Raw genomic sequence first — 21,796 nt, forward strand, 5'->3', positions numbered from 1 at the left:
TGGACTCGGAAAATCCTAGTTAAAAGTTTTGTGTGCAAGTACATATAGCTATTGCTCTAAGGCATATAGCTTTGAAACTTATTTTTTTCTTTTTTAGGTCAATTTTCAGCCTCACTAGGTCAAGTCCCAATATGTTGGATAGAAAATCCTGGTTAAAGTTTTGTGTGCAAGTTACTATCTCAAAATTTTGTAATGCAGATATTGAATTGAAACTTCACTTGTGTCTTCGGGGTTATAAAAATAGGTGATAGCATCAAGTTCCATAGCTCTGACATTCATATTGGCCAAATTGTGCTCCCTTTTAAACTTAGAAAATCCTGGCTAAAGTTATGCATGCAAGTTACTACATTGTGCCCAATCACGTAATCGCGCTACGTCATTTTGTTGCTCGAAAGTGAAAGTGGAAAGGTAAACAAAAATTCAGGGTGTCAGTTTTTTATTCAATATATTGTGTAAATATCATGCACATGATTTGAAACCTATTTAAAAGTGCTAAGCCCGGTACTACGATTTCCCCACCAAAACTATTCCTCAGTGTTCAACCACTTTTCCAATTGACTTGCATTGAGAACACCTCAGAGTGCACATGTCAAAAGTGGTTGAACAGGAATAGTGTAAAAACATTAAAACCCAGTCTATGACATTGTATTAAAAACATAGACTGGGTCTAAACTTTGTTTCTATTATCTGTAATTCAGTTTATCTGGTACCATTGTTAACAATGATTGTAACCATTATCATATCCTCAATGCGAGTAAAAAAGTTCAAAAGTTAACAAACATAGTTTAACAAAGATTGATATCTTGTTGAAAATAAATATTGTTGAAACGAAAAATTGTAATGAGAAAAGTTGTTCAATATATTTTCATATTTTAAAAAAATTAAATTGATTACAAATGTTGTAAACAAAGTTGACTTTAAGATGTTGCTGACATTGGCCGGCAAATTTGGTACATTTGTAGCATATACCTTATATTTTTCAAAATACATTTGTATAAGATGGTCTTTGTAGGCTAGTTTTAAAGTAATGGCATCAGTTTGCTTAGTTTGCAAACGACTCATATATTCTGAAAAGTATTATAAAATAACAACAAATATAGCCTGTGTCTGTCTGCTACATGTATAAATTGTTACAGTTTGGACAATTAGCTGATAAATTTCTTCTATTCCAGTGTTACCACAGCTTCTGCACACAGTGTATACAAGGAATGGTGGAGGAGGGCAAAGTTCTCTGTCCGCTTTGTGGGTATGTAGCAATATTAGAATTTGCATTTGCAAAGTGTGACCATACAGTATATTTCTGTGTTGAATACCAATAAATGTAACTGCTTGAAATTTACTAATAATTAATGCTTTGGATGTTAATAGTACGTAGAATGGATTGTCATGTAAAGATGCTTGGTGCATAAGTGTGGTTGCGCTCAACTTAAATAAGATTATTGATAATTCATCTAAACTTTTGTACATGGTGACTTTGTGGTTACATTTAATTTGGAATATTTGAATACTTGTTTTCTGCATGCTAGTTGATTTCATTTTATCCTGTCACTTGCAGTATTTTCGACCCGATATCAGGGTGCCGTATATCTTTCTTGATATACCGTCAGTTAATCATGTGACCAGTGATATACGGTCAGTTGATCATGTGACCTTATGATCGATAAAATTTTGCAACGAAACCATCATCATTGTGTTGGAAATGTCCGAACTAAGAAAATGAGTGGTCAAATAATGAGTTTTTATTCAAAAACGAAGACGTTATTGCGATTTTGCCGGTAATCACGTCATTATATAAGTGACGTCATTACGAATATGACGTCATTAAAGCGGTTGTCGCACACTTATTTTTGTAAAATAAATTGCCAAATATCGGAAAATGAAGTAATGACAAGATAAATAGAATAATAGGTTAGTGCCTAAGATGGAGAAAGTTTATCTGGCTCGGCTCCGGACGTTATCAGGTTCACCTTCGGCTCACCCGATAACCTCCTCCACCTCGCCAGATAAACTTTCTCATCTACGGCACTAACCTATTATTCTCTATATATACAGCTTGATGTTTCATGATTCATGGTTACAGTGGCAAACAGCAGTTGTTATAAGGGCTGCCAACCTACACATATACAAACAATGAAATTTACCAATAATAAATGTTGTGGGCAATGTTTTTCTAAATATTTTTTTGTTATTTATGGCAGGTCATAAGATGTTGCCTATCGGAGGTACAATATTTGATACATTTGACTTGAAGCCTGCTTGAAAATCATATATGACTTGCCTGTTGGCATATATGAACTTCATTCATTGATGTATTGATGAACTGGACTTATGTAGCTATTTTACATCATTATTGAAATCATGATGCTCTCTCACAGGTCCTTTAATCATTGTTTATTGCAGAATATGCAACACTTGATTTTCCTCTTTGCTGAGTTATGTTTAAATTATAGATATAACTGGCATGCGCACAATTTTCATTACAGACGTGTAACACTGATAAAAGAGGGGAATTCCCTCCCACCTCCAGACCCAATATTGAAGTTTCTGGTAGAGTCTTCAACAGGGGAGACAGTGACATGTGCTAACTGTGATCAGGTTTGTTACTTTGAATTTCTTGACACAGTTCATATCATCATATATATCATTGCACCGATCTTCACCAAACTTGAACAAAATGTGTTTGCCAATAAGTCCTCGGCCAAGTTCGATAACTAGCCATATCAGCCCAGGCACTTTGGAATTATGGCCCTTGAATTACCGATAGGCCACTTACTTGAACACTTATCCGATAGGCCGTTTACGCTAACACTTATCCGATAGGCCACTTACTCCAACACTTACTCCAAAACTATCAGAGGTATATTTTCTGTGAGTAAACATTATATAAAGACAGACTTACTATTCAGGTGATTAGGCAGTTATGGGAGACCTGCGCTTTTCTCAAAAGCACCTCTAGTTTTCTTAAAGATTTAGGGCATTGACATCAGTTGATATAAATGGAGGCATCACCTAACTTGATTATATGTTTCAGTAGAATTTTTAGAATTTCATTAATCTGAATATTATTTACTTACTGAATGGCTTGCTGGTCAATTATCAAAACTATTTGCCCCGAGATCTAAATGACCGTTGACCAGCAAGCTCATTTGAGGAATGTAAAAAAAATAATGAAAAAAAATTGAGGGGCAGGTGTAATGGGCTGGGAGGGGGTAGAGGAAGTAGGGGTAGGGGTTAGAATTGGGGTTTTAGGGACTGCGCTAAGAATTTTAATATGAGAGATGTAACAAAAAAAAAATGAGTGAGTGCAAGGATAGGGGTAATTTGAGACAGAGTTGGGAGTGTATGTTAGTTTGAGGATTGTAAAAATCATAATAAAAAATAGTTGGAAGAGCGAGGTGTAATGGGTTGGGGAGGGGTGGGAGTAGAAGAAATGGAGGTAAGAGGGATAACAGTACCTAGATGCATTGTGAGTTAAGCGTGCAGTAAACATTAGCCAACAGTATTACAAATATGACCCCAGTGACAGTGACCTTTGAGCATAAACAAAAATACATCTGCCTCTTACTATATACAATCCTTAAGTTAGGTTCCATTATTCATGTTGGAGCAATAGTAAAGAAAACACACTGAAACTGAAAAGGTTGCTATAAACTTTAACAAACACAATTACAATATTTGACCTTAGTGACCTTGACTTTAAGGATGTCTGACCCTAAACTATTAGATGTATGCCCTTTACCAAGACCAAGCCTTACGTGATCTTAGATGGTACTAGGTGCATCAGTTAAGACGATATAATGATATTGAGAAGATTGCCATTATACTTTAACCAGCACTATTACAATATTTGACCCCATTGGCCTTGACCTTTAGGGCACAACTCTAAACTATCAGGTGTCTGCCCCCACAAACCGCCTTGGTAGCCTAGTGGTAGAGCATCTGCTTCAAGTGCGAGAGGTCGTGGGTTCGATTCCTGACCGAGTCGTACCAAAGACGTAAAAAAATGGTACTAGTAGCTTCCTCGCTTGGTGCTCGGCATTAAGAGGATAGTGCTGGGACTGGTCAGCCCAATGTCAGTATAATGTGATTGGCTGGGGTATCATGCCACGTGTCTACGGCATGATATTCCAGTGAGGCAACACTATAAAGTTGGGCATTGTGACCACTGCTACAAGTAGACACCATCGTTATTATGACTGAAAAATTGTTGAAAAAGACGTTAAACCCGAACACACACACACCTCCCTACAATCCTCCCACATTTCTAAATTTTTGTTTTGTTACATCAGTCATACTTCGTAAGTGTTTTTAATGGATACAAAATTAATGTTACCAAGGACTTTCTGAATCATGTTTTTTTAAAATGTTTATAAGTACTAACTAATACAAACCAAAGCTCTAGATTTTGAAGAGTCACTCAGAATCTGACAGAATAATTTTGATTTTCAGACAAATGTGGAGATGTTTCATTGTAAGACGTGTAACCAGCCATTATGTGTAACATGTAGAGAAGATACCCACCGTGCCAAAATGTTCTCGAAACATGATGTGGTTCTTCACACTAAACATACCAGAGATATACAAAAGGACTGTAGTAAGTAATTTAAACAGCTTCAAGGGCCTTATACTTGTACATTTTGAGATTTTAATAGAGTGTAATATTTTAAGTAAAGAAACTGCATGGATAAAATATGGAGGGAGGATTAAGGTTTTTCAAAAATTTAATGTACTGAGGAACATTGGTCAAACTTTTTTCAGATCATATTGGCAAAGCTTTTTTCCAGAACATATTGGTAAAACTTTTTTCAGAACGCATCAGTTGGTAAAACTTTTTTCAGTATTCTTTAAAATTTGAAAATCTCTGCTGTTATTGCATGCATAATCTCCGACCACTGTATACTTTCAATGTCAAATCACTGACAGACATAGTAATGTGGAGAGACCTTTGTTTTACTGTATACAGCTCTTCATTCTAATTTAAACATCATTTTCTTTTTTCGTATTTTTATAGAGATACATGGAGAACCATTCATTTTATTTTCCACTGAGAAGAAAGTCATGTTGTGTATTAACTGTTTCCGGGACATGAAAGTGTAAGTTAAACTAATGAACAATACACATTGGAGTTTGTGAAATTTATGTTATATACATTTACAATCCAAATGTGTCTCATTCAATTTGGTGAAATTATATACAGCTATTGCATTCTATTTGTCATGAAATCTATTGACCCCAAATGCAAAATATTCCAGAGGTTGCAATGCTTGGTTGACCTGATTTGTTTACATTTGTCATACCATCATAAGGTACATGTGCAACACTAGATTGGTTAAAGCAATGTGGATGAAAGAGAAAACAGAAATGTAATAATACGTAAAGGTTTCAGTAATTTCTGATTATATGTGAAGTACTGGGTGATGTAATCCTAAACAGAAAAAACTAAACTTTGGCGCATTTAGTATTGAAACTTCTTTCAGCAGCTGTTCTACACTAAGTCTTATCGCTTTCCTAATAGAGATGATCCTATGGAATTGATAAATCTTTAAGGGATATTTTCTATCTTAAGCCGTAGGAAAGTTTAGAATTGCATATCCTATAGCTTCAGATGTTAGGTATGAAATCAAAGTTGGTATAATTTGAAACGCAAGAGAAAAACTAGTTGCTAATTCTTTACAGATTGGGACAAAGTAGATGTTGGCCTTAAATAAGTTTTAGCTTTTCTTGCAACAATTGAAAAGAAACATGTTTCTTCTGGATGCAAGTTGCAATATTGAGTAGTTTTATATTTCTTTTTAAACAGAGAAAGTCGATCCCACTGTGTTGATCTAGAGACTGCGTACAAACAGGGATGTCAGAAGATCGATGATACCATGCAGGTTAGTGGCCACAGCAGTATATAAAAGCCTTGTTATAATAGTAGCTTGATCTTGGATGCTGTTAAGCTGTAGTGGACTTTGCTAGCCTAGGCTGGATACAGCATCCCAGATCAAGTTATTTTTGTAATGACCCTTAACCACCACCTTTGTGTTTGTTGTTTTGTCCTCGTGAAATAGCCTTTTTGTTGGAACCATGACACTTTATATTAAGGATATTGAGGATTTTACAGTACTACATATATAAAAATATGTATCTTACTTAAACTGACTTAATTCTTGCCAACAAAAAATATTTAGTGTGCAGGCATTCATACATTTCACTTGTTACATATGCCAGTAAATTCACACATTTGTAAGGAGGACCACAGTTTTCTGGTTTATTCCAGGCAGTACTGTTTCTGTAGATAAATTATGATGCCTTTAAGTGTAGGGAAAAATTTCTAATACTTTAAGATTTATTCCTCTAATTGGATGTTTAGCATTTTACTTCCAAAAATTATAATATCTCATTATTTGTTGTCAATATTTAAAAGGACATTGCCACACTTCATGGCTGATTTTAATTGGTTAGAGAAGAACTGATGCGAAACGTAGCTGATTGACTGAAACTTTTCATATGCAGTGTAACCAAACTAAAAATATGGGCAAAATATACCAGAGGTTCAACTAGGGAACTGTGGTAAATCTGTGGTATGCGAGAATGACAAAAGACAGACTTTATTAATTAAAGCCAACACATATGGTCCTTTGGTCTTCTCTACATCTTCTAAACCACTTGGAAGATTTTCATAATTGTTAATAAAGGTCGCTAGGTTCAAGGTCAAGGTCACATTTGAAAGTGAAAGGTTATCATCAGTTTATCATTACATTTTTACATTCCCTTTAACAAAACAGTGCCTGGGGGTATTAATCACCTGTAGTGATAGCTCTAGTTTTGTCATGATTTCAGTCAATACGTGACCTACAGAGCTCAGTGAGGGATGGTATACTGTTGTTACGAGCCTTACTGGAGGAGATACAGATTAATGCTGACACGGAGAAACAAGACATCAATGATCTGTACAACACAATGCAAGAGAAAATCATAGAAACTAAAGAATCTTTGCTTCAAGAAATTGACAGGTATGTCTTCTAATTACAAATATAAAGTTTTTTTTTCATTGAATATTACATATTATTCTATATAAAGGTTAAAGGCATAAAAACTTACCTAATCTTACAGACTTTGATAATGTTTATTGATATTTTGTAGGCATGAAATTTCATGTTTGGTCAAAAATGGCTATTTCACTGAGGTAGGAATTTGTGGATTCCAAGTTTTCAATGTGATTTTGAATGTTGAATTGAACTTGTTTGTTGAAATTTGAATTTGTGGATTGACTGAACCATGAAATCTGTGAAAACTAGTCCCTCACAGACTGATATTGCTAGTACATATTATGCTCATACATAAGCAATATTTAGTTTTTCATGCAAGCAGCATCAGAACTTTGTAGCTCACCAAGTGTAAAGCTTGTAGTATAAGTCATTGTGGCTCTGATGTGGCAAGTTTATATACTTAATATATTTAGACATACAATGCAGGTTTTCTCAAATTTCATTGAAGTACATAGGGATACAAGGCAAGAAATTTGAAATGGGTAAATCATAGTTACTGAACAAGCCCACGATACAAAGACACATGTATACTTTACCAAAATGTAATTAACTTTCTCTGCAATAAAATGATGCTTAATGAAAATATCACAGGTTAATAACTGGAATATTTTAATGTCATAAATCATATAAAGTGTTATGCGTAGAGAGGAGTGGACACAGTGGTCCTTAGTGAGACGCCAGACTGCAGAAAAAGGGGTTGTTAGTTCAAGACTTCACTCTTTTAGTTAAAATTACAAATATTTGGATTCGAGTGTGAGAGATCATGGGCTCATTCCCTGCTCGCATCATACCAGACTTGAAAAATGGTACTAGTAGCTTCCATGCTTGATGCTCCGGATTAAGAGGATAGTACTAGGACTGGTTCCCTTGTCAGTATACTTACTAATAGACTGGGTGGGGTACATGCCATGTGTCTGCAGTATGATATTTCAAAGAGGCAGAACTATAGAGTTGGGCATTGCACTCACTGCTGGCAGTGGACACCTCTTATATGACTGAAAAGAAAATATTGAAAAAGACGATTGACTGGAACAGTCGCATTCTATCTAAACCTTCTGGTATTCTTCTGGAGAAGTTGCCCATATTGGTTATCGCTGGTGATTATATATAAAACTTTAAAACAAGCATGCTACAAGTAGAAACTATTCTGTTTTTGCAGGCAGTTTGTGGAGAAAGAAGAGCTGTTCAAGAATCAGCTAGTCAGTCTGAGAACATTTTTACCGACCCTTCATGTACATCTAGTCACCTGTGCGGCATTCTGCAGCTCAACCAGTAAATACGAGTTCCTTGACTTCACCTATGTAAGTATTACCAGTTCGTTATTAATTAATAGAAGCTAAGCTTTTTGATGAATGATGAAAGATTTAGAAAATTTAGATTTGCAAACAAAGTGCTAAATCCCTCAGAGTACTTCTTGACTTCCAGTTTTTCTGTTATGATTGGTCTTGTTTTGAAATACCTGTTTTGTCCAAGGCAACAAAATTTCTTGCCTTTGAAATCAAATGATTTTGCAGCACTGACTTTGATGCTATAATGCACTTTGACTAGTTTTCATTTCTAGAGAATCTTGAAAAGGTGCTTAAAAATTGATGAGTTCATTTTTATCAGTTGAAAAAAATGGTAAAGCTGTAGTTTTAATTTGATAGAAATATTTTGTATTACTTCAGGAAATGATGCGTAGGTTGACAGCTATAATTCAGGTCCCCCAGCCCCTGCACCCGTCTCAGACCAGCGACATTGTCACTGATTACAAAGCCAAACTAGCCAGGTATATATCAGGTATTGCTATTCATTTGAGTGTTGTGTCACAAAAATGACAGTTAGTTGTGATTGCAGAGAAACTAGAAAATACTTACTTTCTCTTAATCTTAAAATTTTGGTTTTAATGATATTCTACATTTTGTGAATTCAGCAGAAATGTGTATCCTTAGAATGAATGAATTTTGTCTCAAGTGCTCTAGTCTTTTATACCACAGGATAACATTTTATACCTTGTATTTGAGCACACTGTTGAATGTCTAAATGTCATATTAATTTATAATAAAGATTTACCGGTAATGTTTTTCCATTTCAGATGTTTAGAGCCATTGTTATTTCCATACAGAAATGGGATGACTGTTCCTGTTTCCATAGCAGCAGGTGTGGCTGCAAGTTCAAGGTTAGACTTTATTCTTCAAATATTAAAATATACACAAGGGTCCAAGGATATAAAACTAACTTCGGGGACCAGTCTAAAGACTCTAGCAACTGATTGGTTGATTCTGAGTGCATGCTTGAAACTGACCAATGGGAAGGCTGCATTCTGAGACTGGTCTCTAAACTCATTTGTATAATCTTGGAGCTAGGAGAATAATGTTGATGTTTTGTTTGAGTAAAGTGTTAGCTGTTTCAAATAGGAGTAGACAAGGGTCAACTGATGTCAGGTAACATAATGAACCTAGATGTTACAGGGTAGCAGGCATCTCAATTATTTATATGTCATATCCTATAAATGTCTGAAGTTTAGGTGTCAGCATTCTTAGAAACAAATATTTCTTTATATGGAAGCAAAGTAATTGAGCATAAAATTAGTTATTTTGAGGAAGTTATATTAAAATACTGTATTCATATGTATGTGTAATTAAATATAATTTGTGTATATTAAGCATGGAAAATGGTACATTGTACTGGACATTGAAATGATTTGGTCTTGTGCCTAGTGCATAAATGCTTAGTGCATAAAACTTGACATGTATCTAAATGCAAAGAAAACAGTTGAAGGAAAGATTGAAAACCTGAACTGCTTCAAAAATGGGAAACACAGGTAGTCAAGTGCCAGTATTCATAATAAGTTAGTTTCAAAAACATGCAGTGTGAAGGGAATGGTGTATATTTTACGGGTTTCAGAAACATGCGTTGAAAGAGAACTGTGTATATTTTTACAGGTTTGAATCAACACCGGCTGTTACCACTGCAGTAGGGACAAACGTTAATGAAGTGTCACCAAATGAGGAGAGGATTAACAAAACAAGGCACATTCAAAACAAGAAAAAACTCAAACTAAAACTCATAGAGAATAAGGGATTCTTTGCTGATCATTGCAAGGAATTTGATGAATCTCACAGGGTAATTTTTACATTTTTATGCAATACATGATACGTTCTTGAGATAAAAAATTTACACTATTACTGCGGAAGACAAAATTTCTGTGGTCTATACTTGAAGCATGTCCTGTCTGAAACTGCGCAAATACTTGAGGTTGCTGGTGATGAACAACTTGTATTTAGATATGTCAAAGCCTCACAGGGATCGCTGTCTTTGTAGGAAATTCATATAGCTTTTAAAGAGATGTACATTTTCTTCCAAGTGTACTCTCTTGTGTAAAAGAAAATATTGAGACACCTTTCATCTTAATCCAGATCGAAGTTGTAAAGCCAACTGGTTGGTGTGACTTGAAATGTATAAAAAATTAACCAATACAGAAGCTAGTTTGCCTGACTTGTGTAGAAATGCTCTTACATCGTTCCTCCTTCTGACAGTTTCTTTGGTTGCTGTACACTGGATAACTTCCATGTAGACTTTCTTTAGCAATTTCAAGGTTGTCAGCCTTATTCACGATTTTATGAATTCAAAAAAAGTGTTTTTGTTTTAGGGTAATATTATGATACAGATTAGTGTTTATGAATATTTTGAATTTGTGAGTTGCATTATTAGCAATTATTAGTGAAAATAAAGATATTGCAAATATAGCTCAATCTACAGCTGCTTACTCCTGAGAGATGCAAAAAAAAAAGAAGGTTGTTAGTTCATTCTTAGGGGTAGGTTAGTTTTTACTGTACAATTGCAGTTAATGTGTTTGATTGTCAGCATTTCTTCCTCTACCTCTGTTGTATGTGTGGAAAGTTTTAACATAGCCCAGAATCACTGTTTTCAGACTGCTGTATGCAGTTGAAAGACTGTAAAAATTAGTGTAAAATTCAATAAACAGGTTCTTTGTACATTACCATATTCTACTTAAAGCATCAGTAAATTTTTAATGTTACAGGAACTGATGGGTTCAGTGGACAGTTTAAAGCAGGCGGTGCAAGAGTTACAGCGAGATATCACCTTACGTCGTAGCCTCACCAAAGATCTTACAATCAGTGACTTGAAAACAAAGATAACACAGACGGAAGAGCTGCTGGATGTCCACATGTCATCTATAGAAGAAAAACAACCTGGTTTGGAACAGGTATCGTTGTAGTAAAGTAACTGCTTGTGTGTCTAAAATATAAAAACAAACTGCAGATATAAGAGGTATGCCATTGACCCATGGCACCCGTAGGTGCAAAGTTTCAGCCGGGGATGGGAACCTGGGTAGAAACAACAATGTTAAGTAAGCCAGGTGGATCCCCTCCTCTCGTGATTGAGACTATGAGCTATGTATCAATTATATGTATTTATCTAAAGTCTGAAGAAGTGCTCGTTTTCACTATCCTTCTAGTAATGTTGGCATGAAAGTATTGTCTAGTAGGGAAGTAGTAGACTAGTCTAGTAGACGCACTACAGGTAAAGTCTAATATAAATCAAAACTGTTTTGTTTAACCTTTACCCTGCTGAATTTCCATAATGAACTTGTCCATCTTTCATTTTGGACAGTACCATTAACTGTTAAAAGGGGTACTTACCAAAAAGATACTTACTGAATGGAGAACAATGCACATCATGATCAGACTGCACGGATGATCTACACTGGCCACAAAGGCAGAATCAAATGTTAAAATGTTTTAAAATGCAACTTAAGCCCCTGAATACATTGCCAAAATCAGTAAATCAAGTCAGAAAGTCAGAAAGGAAAATGATTTAGATCTAGTCTGACATTCGACTAAAATTTTCCTAAAAAATGCTGGTCGGTTAAATCTCCTGGATTTTCAACTGAAATCTCCTGCAAAATTGTCCACGGAACTTGACATGTATGCAAATAAGCACATGTAGATGCATATGGAAGTATCACTCCAACAGTAAGTCGGATGGTATCTGTGTACTGGTAATTTTAAAGCAAATTTATTACTTTTAATACTCAGTAAGGTATGTAATAATTATGTTTCCCTGGGAGACATTGATTTACTTTAGTCTGTGTGTGTGTCTGTCTGTCTGTCACAAAGCTTGTCCGCACTCTAAGTCGAACATTTCTCATTGGATCTTCACCAAACTTGAACAAAATATGTTTGACCATAAGACCTCGGCCAAGTTCGATAACTAGCCAAATCTGCTTAGGCAGTTTTGAATTATGGCCCTTGAATTACTGATTGGATCCAATCATCTAGACCATCCAGCGAAATTAGTCATTTTTCATTGGGCAGCTCTGTTACAAAGCTTGTCTGCCCTCTAAGTCGAACATTTCTCATCAGATCTTCACCAGACTTGAACAAAATGTGTTTGACCATAAGACCTCGGCCAAGTTTGATAACTAGTCAAATCTGCTTAGGCCCTTGAATTACTGATTGGATCCATTCGTCTAGACCATCCAGAGAAACTAGTCATTTTTCATTGGGCAGTTGTGGGAGACATGCGCTTTTCTCAAAAGCATCTCTAGTTCACTTACAATTCAATGTTTACCTATTGTCGGTAAACGTAATAACATTACAAACTTTTATTTTTATACATTCAGCACTGGGAAGAATCCTTAGAGATGATAGCAGCAGAGCAGGAAGTTTACCAAGGTTAATTACCTAAATGTTCGACTATGACTAGTTCCCTAGCACAATAAGAAGAACATTTTACGATCAGTTCATGGTTAAAGGTTAAATCTTGAGCATTTGATTGGTTGATTTTGTGCTCTCATCTTGAATTGACTGACTGATAACAAGATTGAAATCTTTGACTTGTTTCAAGACCCAAGTTTATTGTCTTGATCCTGTGCCCATATTCATCAATGTTTTATGCTTGAAACTGATTGTAAGATGCTCATTTTTCTTTTTGCCCTATCAGTGTTGTATTTGGACATATTGTAATGAAAATTGGCGTGAATGTGCATTTCGCAGCTACAGATATCTCGGAGTAATTTCATTTGTTTACATGCTCATTTTAGTTGTGGCATTTTGTATTTAGTGTAACTGTTATGAAGTCCAAAATTCAGACTTTAAACATTGATGACTATATATAGAAGTTATATGAATTTATTTTGAACTAAATGTTTTCGACTGGAATTTAGAGAGAGATAGAGAGAGGTTACTTGATCTTTTATAGAATTTCAAGAGTCAAGTCAAGTAAAATTTATTTAAAGTCGGATATCACAACAATTGCTAAAATTTCAAGCAATACCAGTAGTCCCTGACCAATGATTTGTTTTATTTCAGCCCAGTTACAGGACATAGGTAGACTGAAGAATGAGGTGTGTTCTGTGAAGACTATACTACAGAAACTCATGTCCTTCATGTCATCAATAGCTAATGTGACACAGAGATTGGCTCCGAAGTAAGTTTTCATTATCTTATACAGTTAAACCTACTTAAGTGGTCACCTGCATTAAGCAGTCAAATTGGGTAAAGCTGTGTCTGCTGTATATTTCAGGTGGGGTAATGCTACATCTGCTGTGTATTTCAGGTCGGGTAATGCTACAGCTGCTGTATATTTCAGGTTGGGTAGTGTATTTCAGGTTGGGTAAAGCTGTGTCTGCTGTGTATTTCAGGTCGGGTAATGCTACAGCTGCTGTATATTTCAGGTTGGGTAGTGTATTTCAGGTCGGGTAAAGCTGTGTCTGCTGTGTATTTCAGGTTGGGTAGTATATTTCAGGTTGGGTAAAGCTGTGTCTGCTGTGTATTTCAGGTTGGGTAGTGTATTTCAGGTCGGGTAAAGCTGTGTCTGCTGTGTATTTCAGGTTGGGTAGTGTATTTCAGGTCGGGTAAAGCTGTGTCTGCTGTGTATTTCAGGTTGGGTAAAGCTGCGTCTGCTGTGTATTTCAGGTTGGGTAGTGTATTTCAGGTTGGGTAAATCTATGTCTGCTGTGTATTTCAGGTTGGGTAAAGCTGTGTCTGCTGTATATTTCAGGTTGGGTAGTGTATTTCAGGTCGGGTAAAGCTGTGTCTGCTGTGTATTTCAGGTTGGGTAGTATATTTCAGATTGGGTAAAGCTGTGTCAGCTGTGTATTTCAGGTTCGGTAGTGTATTTCAGGTTGGGTAAAGCTGTGTCTGCTGTGTATTTCAGGTTGGGTATAGCTGCGTCTGCTGTGTATTTCAGGTTGGGTAGTGTATTTCAGGTTGGGAAAAGCTGTGTCTGCTGTGTATTTCAGGTTGGGTAGTGTATTACAGATTGGGTAAAGCTGTGTCTGCTGTATATTTCAGGTTGGGTAGTGTATTTCAAGTCAGGTAATGCTACAGCTGCTGTGTACTTCAGGTTGGGTAAAGCTGTGTCTGCTGTGTATTTCAGGTTGGGAAAAGCTGCGTCTGCTGTATATTTCAGGTTGGGTAGTGTATTTCAGGTTGGGTAAAGCTGTGTCTGCTGTGTATTTCAGGTTGGGTAGTATATTTCAGATTGGGTAAAGCTGTGTCTGCTGTATATTTCAGGTTGGGTAGTGTATTTCAGGTTGGGTAAAGCTGTGTCTGCTGTGTATTTCAGGTTGGGTAAAGCTGTGTCTGCTGTATATTTCAGGTTGGATAAAGCTGTGTCTGCTGTGTATTTCAGGTTGGGTAAAGCTGTGTCTGCTGTATATTTCAGGTTGGGTAGTGTATTTCAGGTTGGGTAAAGCTATGTCTGCTGTATATTTCAGATTGGGTAAAGCTGTGTCTGCTGTGTATTTCAGGTTGGGTAGTATATTTCAGGTTGGGTAAAGCTGTGTCTGCGGTTTATTTCAGGTTGGGTAGTGTATTTCAGGTTGGGTAAAGCTATGTCTGCTGTATATTTCAGATTGGGTAAAGCTGTGTCTGCTGTGTATTTCAGGTTGGGTAGTATATTTCAGGTTGGGTAAAGCTATGTCTGCTGTATATTTCAGATTGGGTAAAGCTGTGTCTGCTGTATATTTCAGGTTGGGTAAAGCTGTGTCTGCTGTATATTTCAGGTTGGGTAAAGCTGTGTCTGCAGTGTATTTCAGATTGGGTAAAGCTGTGTCTGCTGTATATTTCAGGTTGGGTAAAGCTGTGTCTGCTGTATATTTCAGGTTGGGTAAAGCTGTGTCTGCAGTGTATTTCAGATTGGGTAAAGCTGTGTCTGCTGTGTATTTCAGGTTGGGTAGTATATTTCAGGTTGGGTAAAGCTGTGTCTGCGGTTTATTTCAGGTTGGGTAGTGTATTTCAGGTTGGGTAAAGCTATGTCTGCTGTATATTTCAGATTGGGTAAAGCTGTGTCTGCTGTGTATTTCAGGTTGGGTAGTATATTTCAGGTTGGGTAAAGCTATGTCTGCTGTATATTTCAGATTGGGTAAAGCTGTGTCTGCTGTATATTTCAGGTTGGGTAAAGCTGTGTCTGCTGTATATTTCAGGTTGGGTAAAGCTATGTCTGCTGTATATTTCAGATTGGCTAAAGCTGTGTCTGCTGTGTATTTCAGGTTGGGTAGTATATTTCAGGTTGGGTAAAGCTGTGTCTGCGGTTTATTTCAGGTTGGGTAGTGTATTTCAGGTTGGGTAAAGCTATGTCTGCTGTATATTTCAGATTGGGTAAAGCTGTGTCTGCTGTGTATTTCAGGTTGGGTAGTGTATTTCAGGTTGGGTAAAGCTATGTCTGCTGTATATTTCAGATTGGGTAAAGCTGTGTCTGCTGTGTATTTCAGGTTGGGTAGTATATTTCAGGTTGGGTAAAGCTGTGTCTGCGGTTTATTTCAGGTTGGGTAGTATATTTCAGGTTGGGTAAAGCTATGTCTGCTGTATATTTCAGGTTGGGTAAAGCTGTGTCTGCAGTGTATTTCAGGTTGGGTTGTATATTTCAGATTGGGTGAAGCTGTGTCTGCTGTATATTTCAGGTTGGGTAGTGTATTTCAGGTCGGGTTAAGCTGTATCTGCTGTGTATTTCAGGTTGGGTAGTATATTTCAGGTTGGGTAAAGCTACATCTGCTGTATATTTCAGGTTGGGTATTGTATTTCAGGTCGGGTAAAGCTGCATCTGCTGTGTATTTCAGGTTGGGTAGTGTATTTCAGGTTGGGAAAAGCTGCGTCTGCTGTGTATTTCAGGTTGGGTAGTGAATTTCAGGTCGGGTAAAGCTGCATCTGCTGTGTATTTCAGGTTGGGTAGTGTATTTCAGGTTGGGTAAAGCTGCGTCTGCTGTGTATTTCAGGTTGTGTAGTGTATTTCAGGTCGGGTAAATCTACGTCTGCTGTGTATTTCAGGTTGGGTAAAGCTGCGTCAGCTGTGTATTTCAGGTTGGGTAAATCTATGTCTGCTGTGTATTTCAGGTTGGGTAAAGCTACGTCTGCTATGTATTTCAGGTTGGTTAGTGTATTTCAGGTTGGGTAAAGCTGCGTCTGCTGTGTATTTCAGGTTGGGTAGTGTATTTCAGGTTGGGTAAATCTATGTCTGCTGAGTATTTCAGGTTGGGTAAAGCTACGTCTGCTGTGTATTTCAGGTTGGGTAAATCTATGTCTGCTGTATATTTCAGGTTGGGTAGTGTATTTCAGTTTGGGTAAAGCTGCGTCTGCTGTGTATTTCTGGTTGGGTAGTGTATTTCAGATTGGGTAAAGCTGCGTCAGCTGTGTATTTCAGGTTGGGTAAATCTATGTCTGCTGTGTATTTCAGGTTGGGTAAATCTATGTCTGCTGTGTATTTCAGGTTGGGTAGTGAATTTCAGGTCGGGTAAAGCTGCATCTGCTGTGTATTTCAGGTTGGGTAGTGTATTTCAGGTTGGGTAAAGCTGCGTCTGCTGTGTATTTCAGGTTGGGTAGTGTATTTCAGGTTGGGTAAATCTACGTCTGCTGTGTATTTCCAGTTGGGTAAAGCTGCGTCAGCTGTGTATTTCAGGTTGGGTAAATCTATGTCTGCTGTGTATTTCAGGTTGGGTAAAGCTACGTCTGCTATGTATTTCAGGTTGGGTAGTGTATTTCAGGTTAGGTAAAGCTGCGTCTGCTGTGTATTTCAGGTTGGGTAGTGTATTTCAGGTTGGGTAGTGTTTTTCAGGTTGGGTAGTGTATTTCAGGTTGGGTAAATCTATGTCTGCTGTGTATTTCAGGTTGGGTAAAGCTATGTCTGCTGTGTATTTCAGGTTGGGTAAATCTATGTCTGCTGTGTATTTCAGGTTGGGTAAATCTATGTCTGCTGTGTATTTCAGGTTGGGTAAAGCTACGCTGCTGTGTATTTCAGGTTGGGTAAAGCTGTGTCTGCTGTATATTTCAGGTTGGGTAGTGTATTTCAGGTCGGGTAAAGCTGTGTCTGCTGTATATTTCAGGTTGGGTAGTGTATTTCAGGTCGGGTAAAGCTGCGTCTGCTGTGTATTTCAGGTTGGGTAGTGTATTTCAGGTTGGTTAAAGCTGCGTCAGCTGTGTATTTCAGGTTGGGTAAATCTGCGTCTGCTGTGTATTTCAGGTCGGGTAATGCTGCGTCAGCTGTGTATTTCAGGTTGGGTAAATCTATGTCTGCTGTGTATTTCAGGTTGGGTAAAGCTACCTCAACTGCCGAAAATGAGAGTCAACATAATGCATTGTTTAGACAGATCAGTGAAATGCAGCCAGACTCGCAACAAAGGTACAGACATTTTATTACTGAAAATCTTCCATATTATCTATCACTTTAGATTGTACCAGTATATATGTTAAATTCACTGTTTGCTCAACCTAATCTGTACCAGGGTTTTTCACTGATGTTTTTAAATATAATACCATTAGACCAGGTATTATTCATCAGTCTAAAGAATTTTGAGGATGGGGAACCTTCAAAAGATCTGTATTAGTTTAGAATTTATCATCAGATGATTTTGATAGGGTACCAGTACTTCTAGTCATTTTTGAAGTCCAGAGTGTATAGTTTATTAGCTGGACCTTGCAAAATAAAACTACAGTTCATGAAAAACTCCCTTATGGATTAGATTGATTCAGCAGAATAATTTTTAGTACAACTAGCATAAACCTGAAGCTGTATTGGGTCACACTTGGGTATGCTCTAGAAAAAACAAGATCACTTGATTGAGGAGGAAAGTTGATTGTTACACGAACAAAGCTTCAGCTGCTAACCGATGAAGTTCCTACATCTTATCCACTTCAGATCTCCTCATAGCTAGCCTTTGCAGCAATAACTGATAAATCTGTGTAAGTCTGTAATTCCTGAATTTGAAGTTGAGCTTGTTCCTTTTACATATGATTATTGTTGGGAATTCTGAAACCATTTACAAGTTTTAAGGCATGAATTTGGTTTTATTCTTGTGTTTTGAGAACATATAATAATTTGCTGTAACTTACTTTACAAAGATACTGGACTGGCATGATCTCATTTCCTATTTTTACAGAGTTGATGCTATAAGAACTGCTGAAGAAGAACGAGATATAAAATCAGCAAATAGAGTGAATCCATTAGACGAGGAATTGATCAAAACTAAAGGGCTTCTGCGTGCACCATCTGCTCGTAAAGATCCTACAAAAAGACTCTCATCAGAGATTAAAGAGCAAAATACGGATGACACAAGTCCAGGAAAATGTGCTGGAGTTGTTAAAAGCACTGATGAATTAGGTAAGTTAGATAAAGAGGATGTTAAGGATAAATTGAAATGTGGTACTGAAAATTTCGAAACTAAAACAGAAAAACTGTCAGATAGTCCGGTTTCTCCAAATATAGATCAGAATGGAAATGCCAGCGTAGAAAGTGATGTCACTTCTGTGAATGGTGTTAGTCCGGTTTCAGATAATGGTGCTGCAGACTGCGTCACAGATAATCAAAACAACTCACCTGATCTGACAGGGACTATGCCAGATATAACAGTGATGGTTCCAAGAATTGACAAAGTTAGTGAATCTAGCTCAGCAACTGAAGACACAGACGGTAACACAAGTAGTATCGCCGTGGTAACACCTGAATCAGAGTCCGAGTTGGACATCAGTGTGGAATCTCTGCAGTCAGAAGAAAATGAGAGCGTTAGACCTGGTCATGTAAAAGACCTAATTGCCAAAGTGGTCAGTTTTTCCAAAGTATCAGATACGACTGTTGGTGAAAAGTTAGCAGGAGCTCGTTCTCCGACGACGTCATTTTCTGATAAAACTGCTACAAATGCCAAAAATTCGTACCCAGTTTTAAATGGTGCATCATCAACACCTGATGATGTATCTTCAATTTCTCTTGAGGCAAATGGTGCCGAGTATGACCGTGTTAATCAGTTTGTCTCATTAGATAATGAGGGTAAAACTACTACAGCAAAAAATGGTGACAATAATGAAATTGTAGAGAATGGAGCAGATATAAACCAAGCATCTACTGAAGGAGATGAAGTCTATGTAGCCAAAAGCTTGCCAGAATTGGCACAAGTTTTTGAACGTGGAGAGTTGAAACAAAAGAAACGCAAGGGAAAGAATGGCAAAGGTAGACCAGCTGATGACAAAAATTGAAGAAACTCGGCAGGAACAATGTTATTTATTTAAATATTTCTACATAAGACACGTTTATCTCAGATCGTAATAAATCTGGTTTACAAATCCATAAAGAAATGAAAGGTACTGAAGAAAACTTGATGCTTGAATATAAATGATCCGCACCATGAGAAAACCAACATAGTGCGTTTGCGACCAGCACGGATCCAGTCTAGATCCCTGCTGTTTGCTAAAGGTTTCTCTAATTCCAATAAGCTTTGAAAGCGAACAGCATGGATCCTGACCAGACTGCGAATGTGCAAGCTTGTCTGGATCCATGCTGGCCGCAAACGCACTATGTTGGTTTTTTCATGTTGCGGCTCAAATGTGAAAGAAGTCTGAATTATCATTTGCCTTGCAACAAGTGCTCCAGTATCTATGAATCTCGGAAATAATGCTTTTGTGCTTTCAGTAGTTTTGTGCCAAATCAAAATCTAATTTTATATCTTTTATTTAACATTGTATAATTTACTTGTATGCCGTTATTTCTAGTGCATTTTTATACAGTGTATGCAATTTTTGTTTCTGTTTGCAGTCTCGAAATACCTAAAAGATGTTTACATGTGTTGTGATATTTATATAAATAGGTAATGTCCAATTAATGTCTGTGTTGATAAGTTTTTGTGTGGCAAACATTTTACAAGAGGGTCTCCTTTTTATATGCATAACTGCTGTTGCATCAGATCTGTTTTGTGATATTTTTTTCATCCTTTTCTACATCATGTTTATGCTACTTGTATGTCTAGAAACTTATATCCGTCATTCAATAAAATTTTAATGTTGGAAATGACTCGTGTCACTGGAGAAGATTAAATGTGTCAGATATGTGGCATGTAATTTCATATAAAAGTTTTGACAAACATGTATATCAGTACAGAAATTATTAATTTTTTATACATTAATTTCTTTTACTATTAAGAATTACATTGAGATTATTTGCTTAATTGATGGGCATTATTTTCTACTTTAATTTGATAAATCTGCTTTGTTTATCCAAAATAAAAATACCTAAAATATTTTTGTTAATTTCTCTTTAATCTTTGAAATTCATTTCATGACAACTCTTCATCTAGTAGTACCAATCAAGAGATTGTGCATTGATTTCCACTCTCTGATAAAATAAACAACTGAGAAAAACTTCTTGCTATGGCTTTGTATAGTCCCAGACAAAATAAAATCATTCAGTGGTCTCCAGTCTCTTGCTTAAGAGCATCCGGGCACACTCGAGTAATTCTTATAGTCTCTACCTTTGGAGGCCCACTTAAATAATTTCATACTGATGTGGGTTCCAGCCTCATTCGTGGCATTGAATTCTTCATGCCGGGAAGCGATTCAGCTGACTTACGGAAGGTCGCCGGTTCTACCCAGGTACCCGCTAGTGATGAAATAATGCACGGAGAGGCACCTGGGGTCTTCCTCCGCCATCAAAGGTGGAAAGTCGCAATATGACCTATAATTGTGTTGGTGCGACGTTAAATCCAACAACAAAAAATTAACAAGAGCTCGTCAAACACGAAATGCCCCCCTTGATGCATTCAGTAATTGCACAAGGAACAGAAATTGTATGCTCACTGTAAACAAAAATTCTACCATTCTGGTTCAATCTGACCTTGACCTTTAACCTATTAACGTAACGAGATCACAGAGTGATCTTGGCACCCACCACTGAGCTATTTTTGAACGTTTCAAATTTCAAGACTAGCTCGAGGTCAAAATCAAGGTCAAATTTCATTCAGTACAAAACACTGTACATGTGGTCCAAATTTAAAAGTTGTGGCTTCAGAAATGTGAAAGTAGGTCACTAGATCAATTTCAAGGTCAAAGTTCATTTTGGTACATAACACTATGCATGTGGTCCAAATTTGAAGGCTGTAGCTTGAGAAATGTGAAAGTAGGTCACTAGGTCAAAATCAAGGTCAAATTTCATTTCGGAACACAAAACTGTGCATGTGGTCCAAATTTGAAGCCTGTACCTTCAAAAATGTGAAAGTAGGTCACTAGGTCAATACCAAGGTCAAAGTTTGTTTCGGTACACAAACCTATGCATGTGGTCCAAATTTGAAGGCTGTAGCTACAGAAATGTGAAAGTAGGTCACTAGGTCAAGATCAAGGTCAACTCATGTCAACTCATGTCAAGGTTCATCTTGCCACTCAAAACAATACATGTGGTCCAAATTTGAATGATATAGGTTACAGACATGAAAATTCTAAGTTTTTCCCTATAATAAGTCTTATATTAACCATGTGACCCCTGGGGTGAGGCCATATTTG

General features: G+C 36.9%; 1 protein-coding gene across 1 annotated transcript in view; it reads left to right on the plus strand.

The window, feature by feature from the left end:
- Positions 1–20,403, plus strand: part of LOC123526369 (RING finger protein 207-like) — a 35,907-nt gene extending 15,504 nt beyond the window's left edge. Inside the window, exons 3-17 of the mRNA XM_045305496.2 lie at positions 1,173–1,246; positions 2,484–2,595; positions 4,450–4,594; positions 5,012–5,093; positions 5,801–5,876; positions 6,826–6,998; positions 8,194–8,335; positions 8,702–8,802; positions 9,109–9,192; positions 9,959–10,139; positions 11,059–11,244; positions 12,664–12,715; positions 13,352–13,469; positions 17,565–17,657; positions 18,415–20,403. Of these exons, the coding sequence (XP_045161431.2) occupies positions 1,173–1,246; positions 2,484–2,595; positions 4,450–4,594; positions 5,012–5,093; positions 5,801–5,876; positions 6,826–6,998; positions 8,194–8,335; positions 8,702–8,802; positions 9,109–9,192; positions 9,959–10,139; positions 11,059–11,244; positions 12,664–12,715; positions 13,352–13,469; positions 17,565–17,657; positions 18,415–19,504 (2,709 nt within the window). The 3' untranslated portion in view covers positions 19,505–20,403. The remainder of the gene's footprint in view (positions 1–1,172; positions 1,247–2,483; positions 2,596–4,449; positions 4,595–5,011; positions 5,094–5,800; positions 5,877–6,825; positions 6,999–8,193; positions 8,336–8,701; positions 8,803–9,108; positions 9,193–9,958; positions 10,140–11,058; positions 11,245–12,663; positions 12,716–13,351; positions 13,470–17,564; positions 17,658–18,414) is intronic.
- Positions 20,404–21,796: the final 1,393 nt, after the last annotated feature.

The sequence above is a fragment of the Mercenaria mercenaria genome, chromosome 14 (genome assembly GCF_021730395.1).
Source record: "Mercenaria mercenaria strain notata chromosome 14, MADL_Memer_1, whole genome shotgun sequence".
NCBI lineage: Eukaryota > Metazoa > Mollusca > Bivalvia > Venerida > Veneridae > Mercenaria > Mercenaria mercenaria.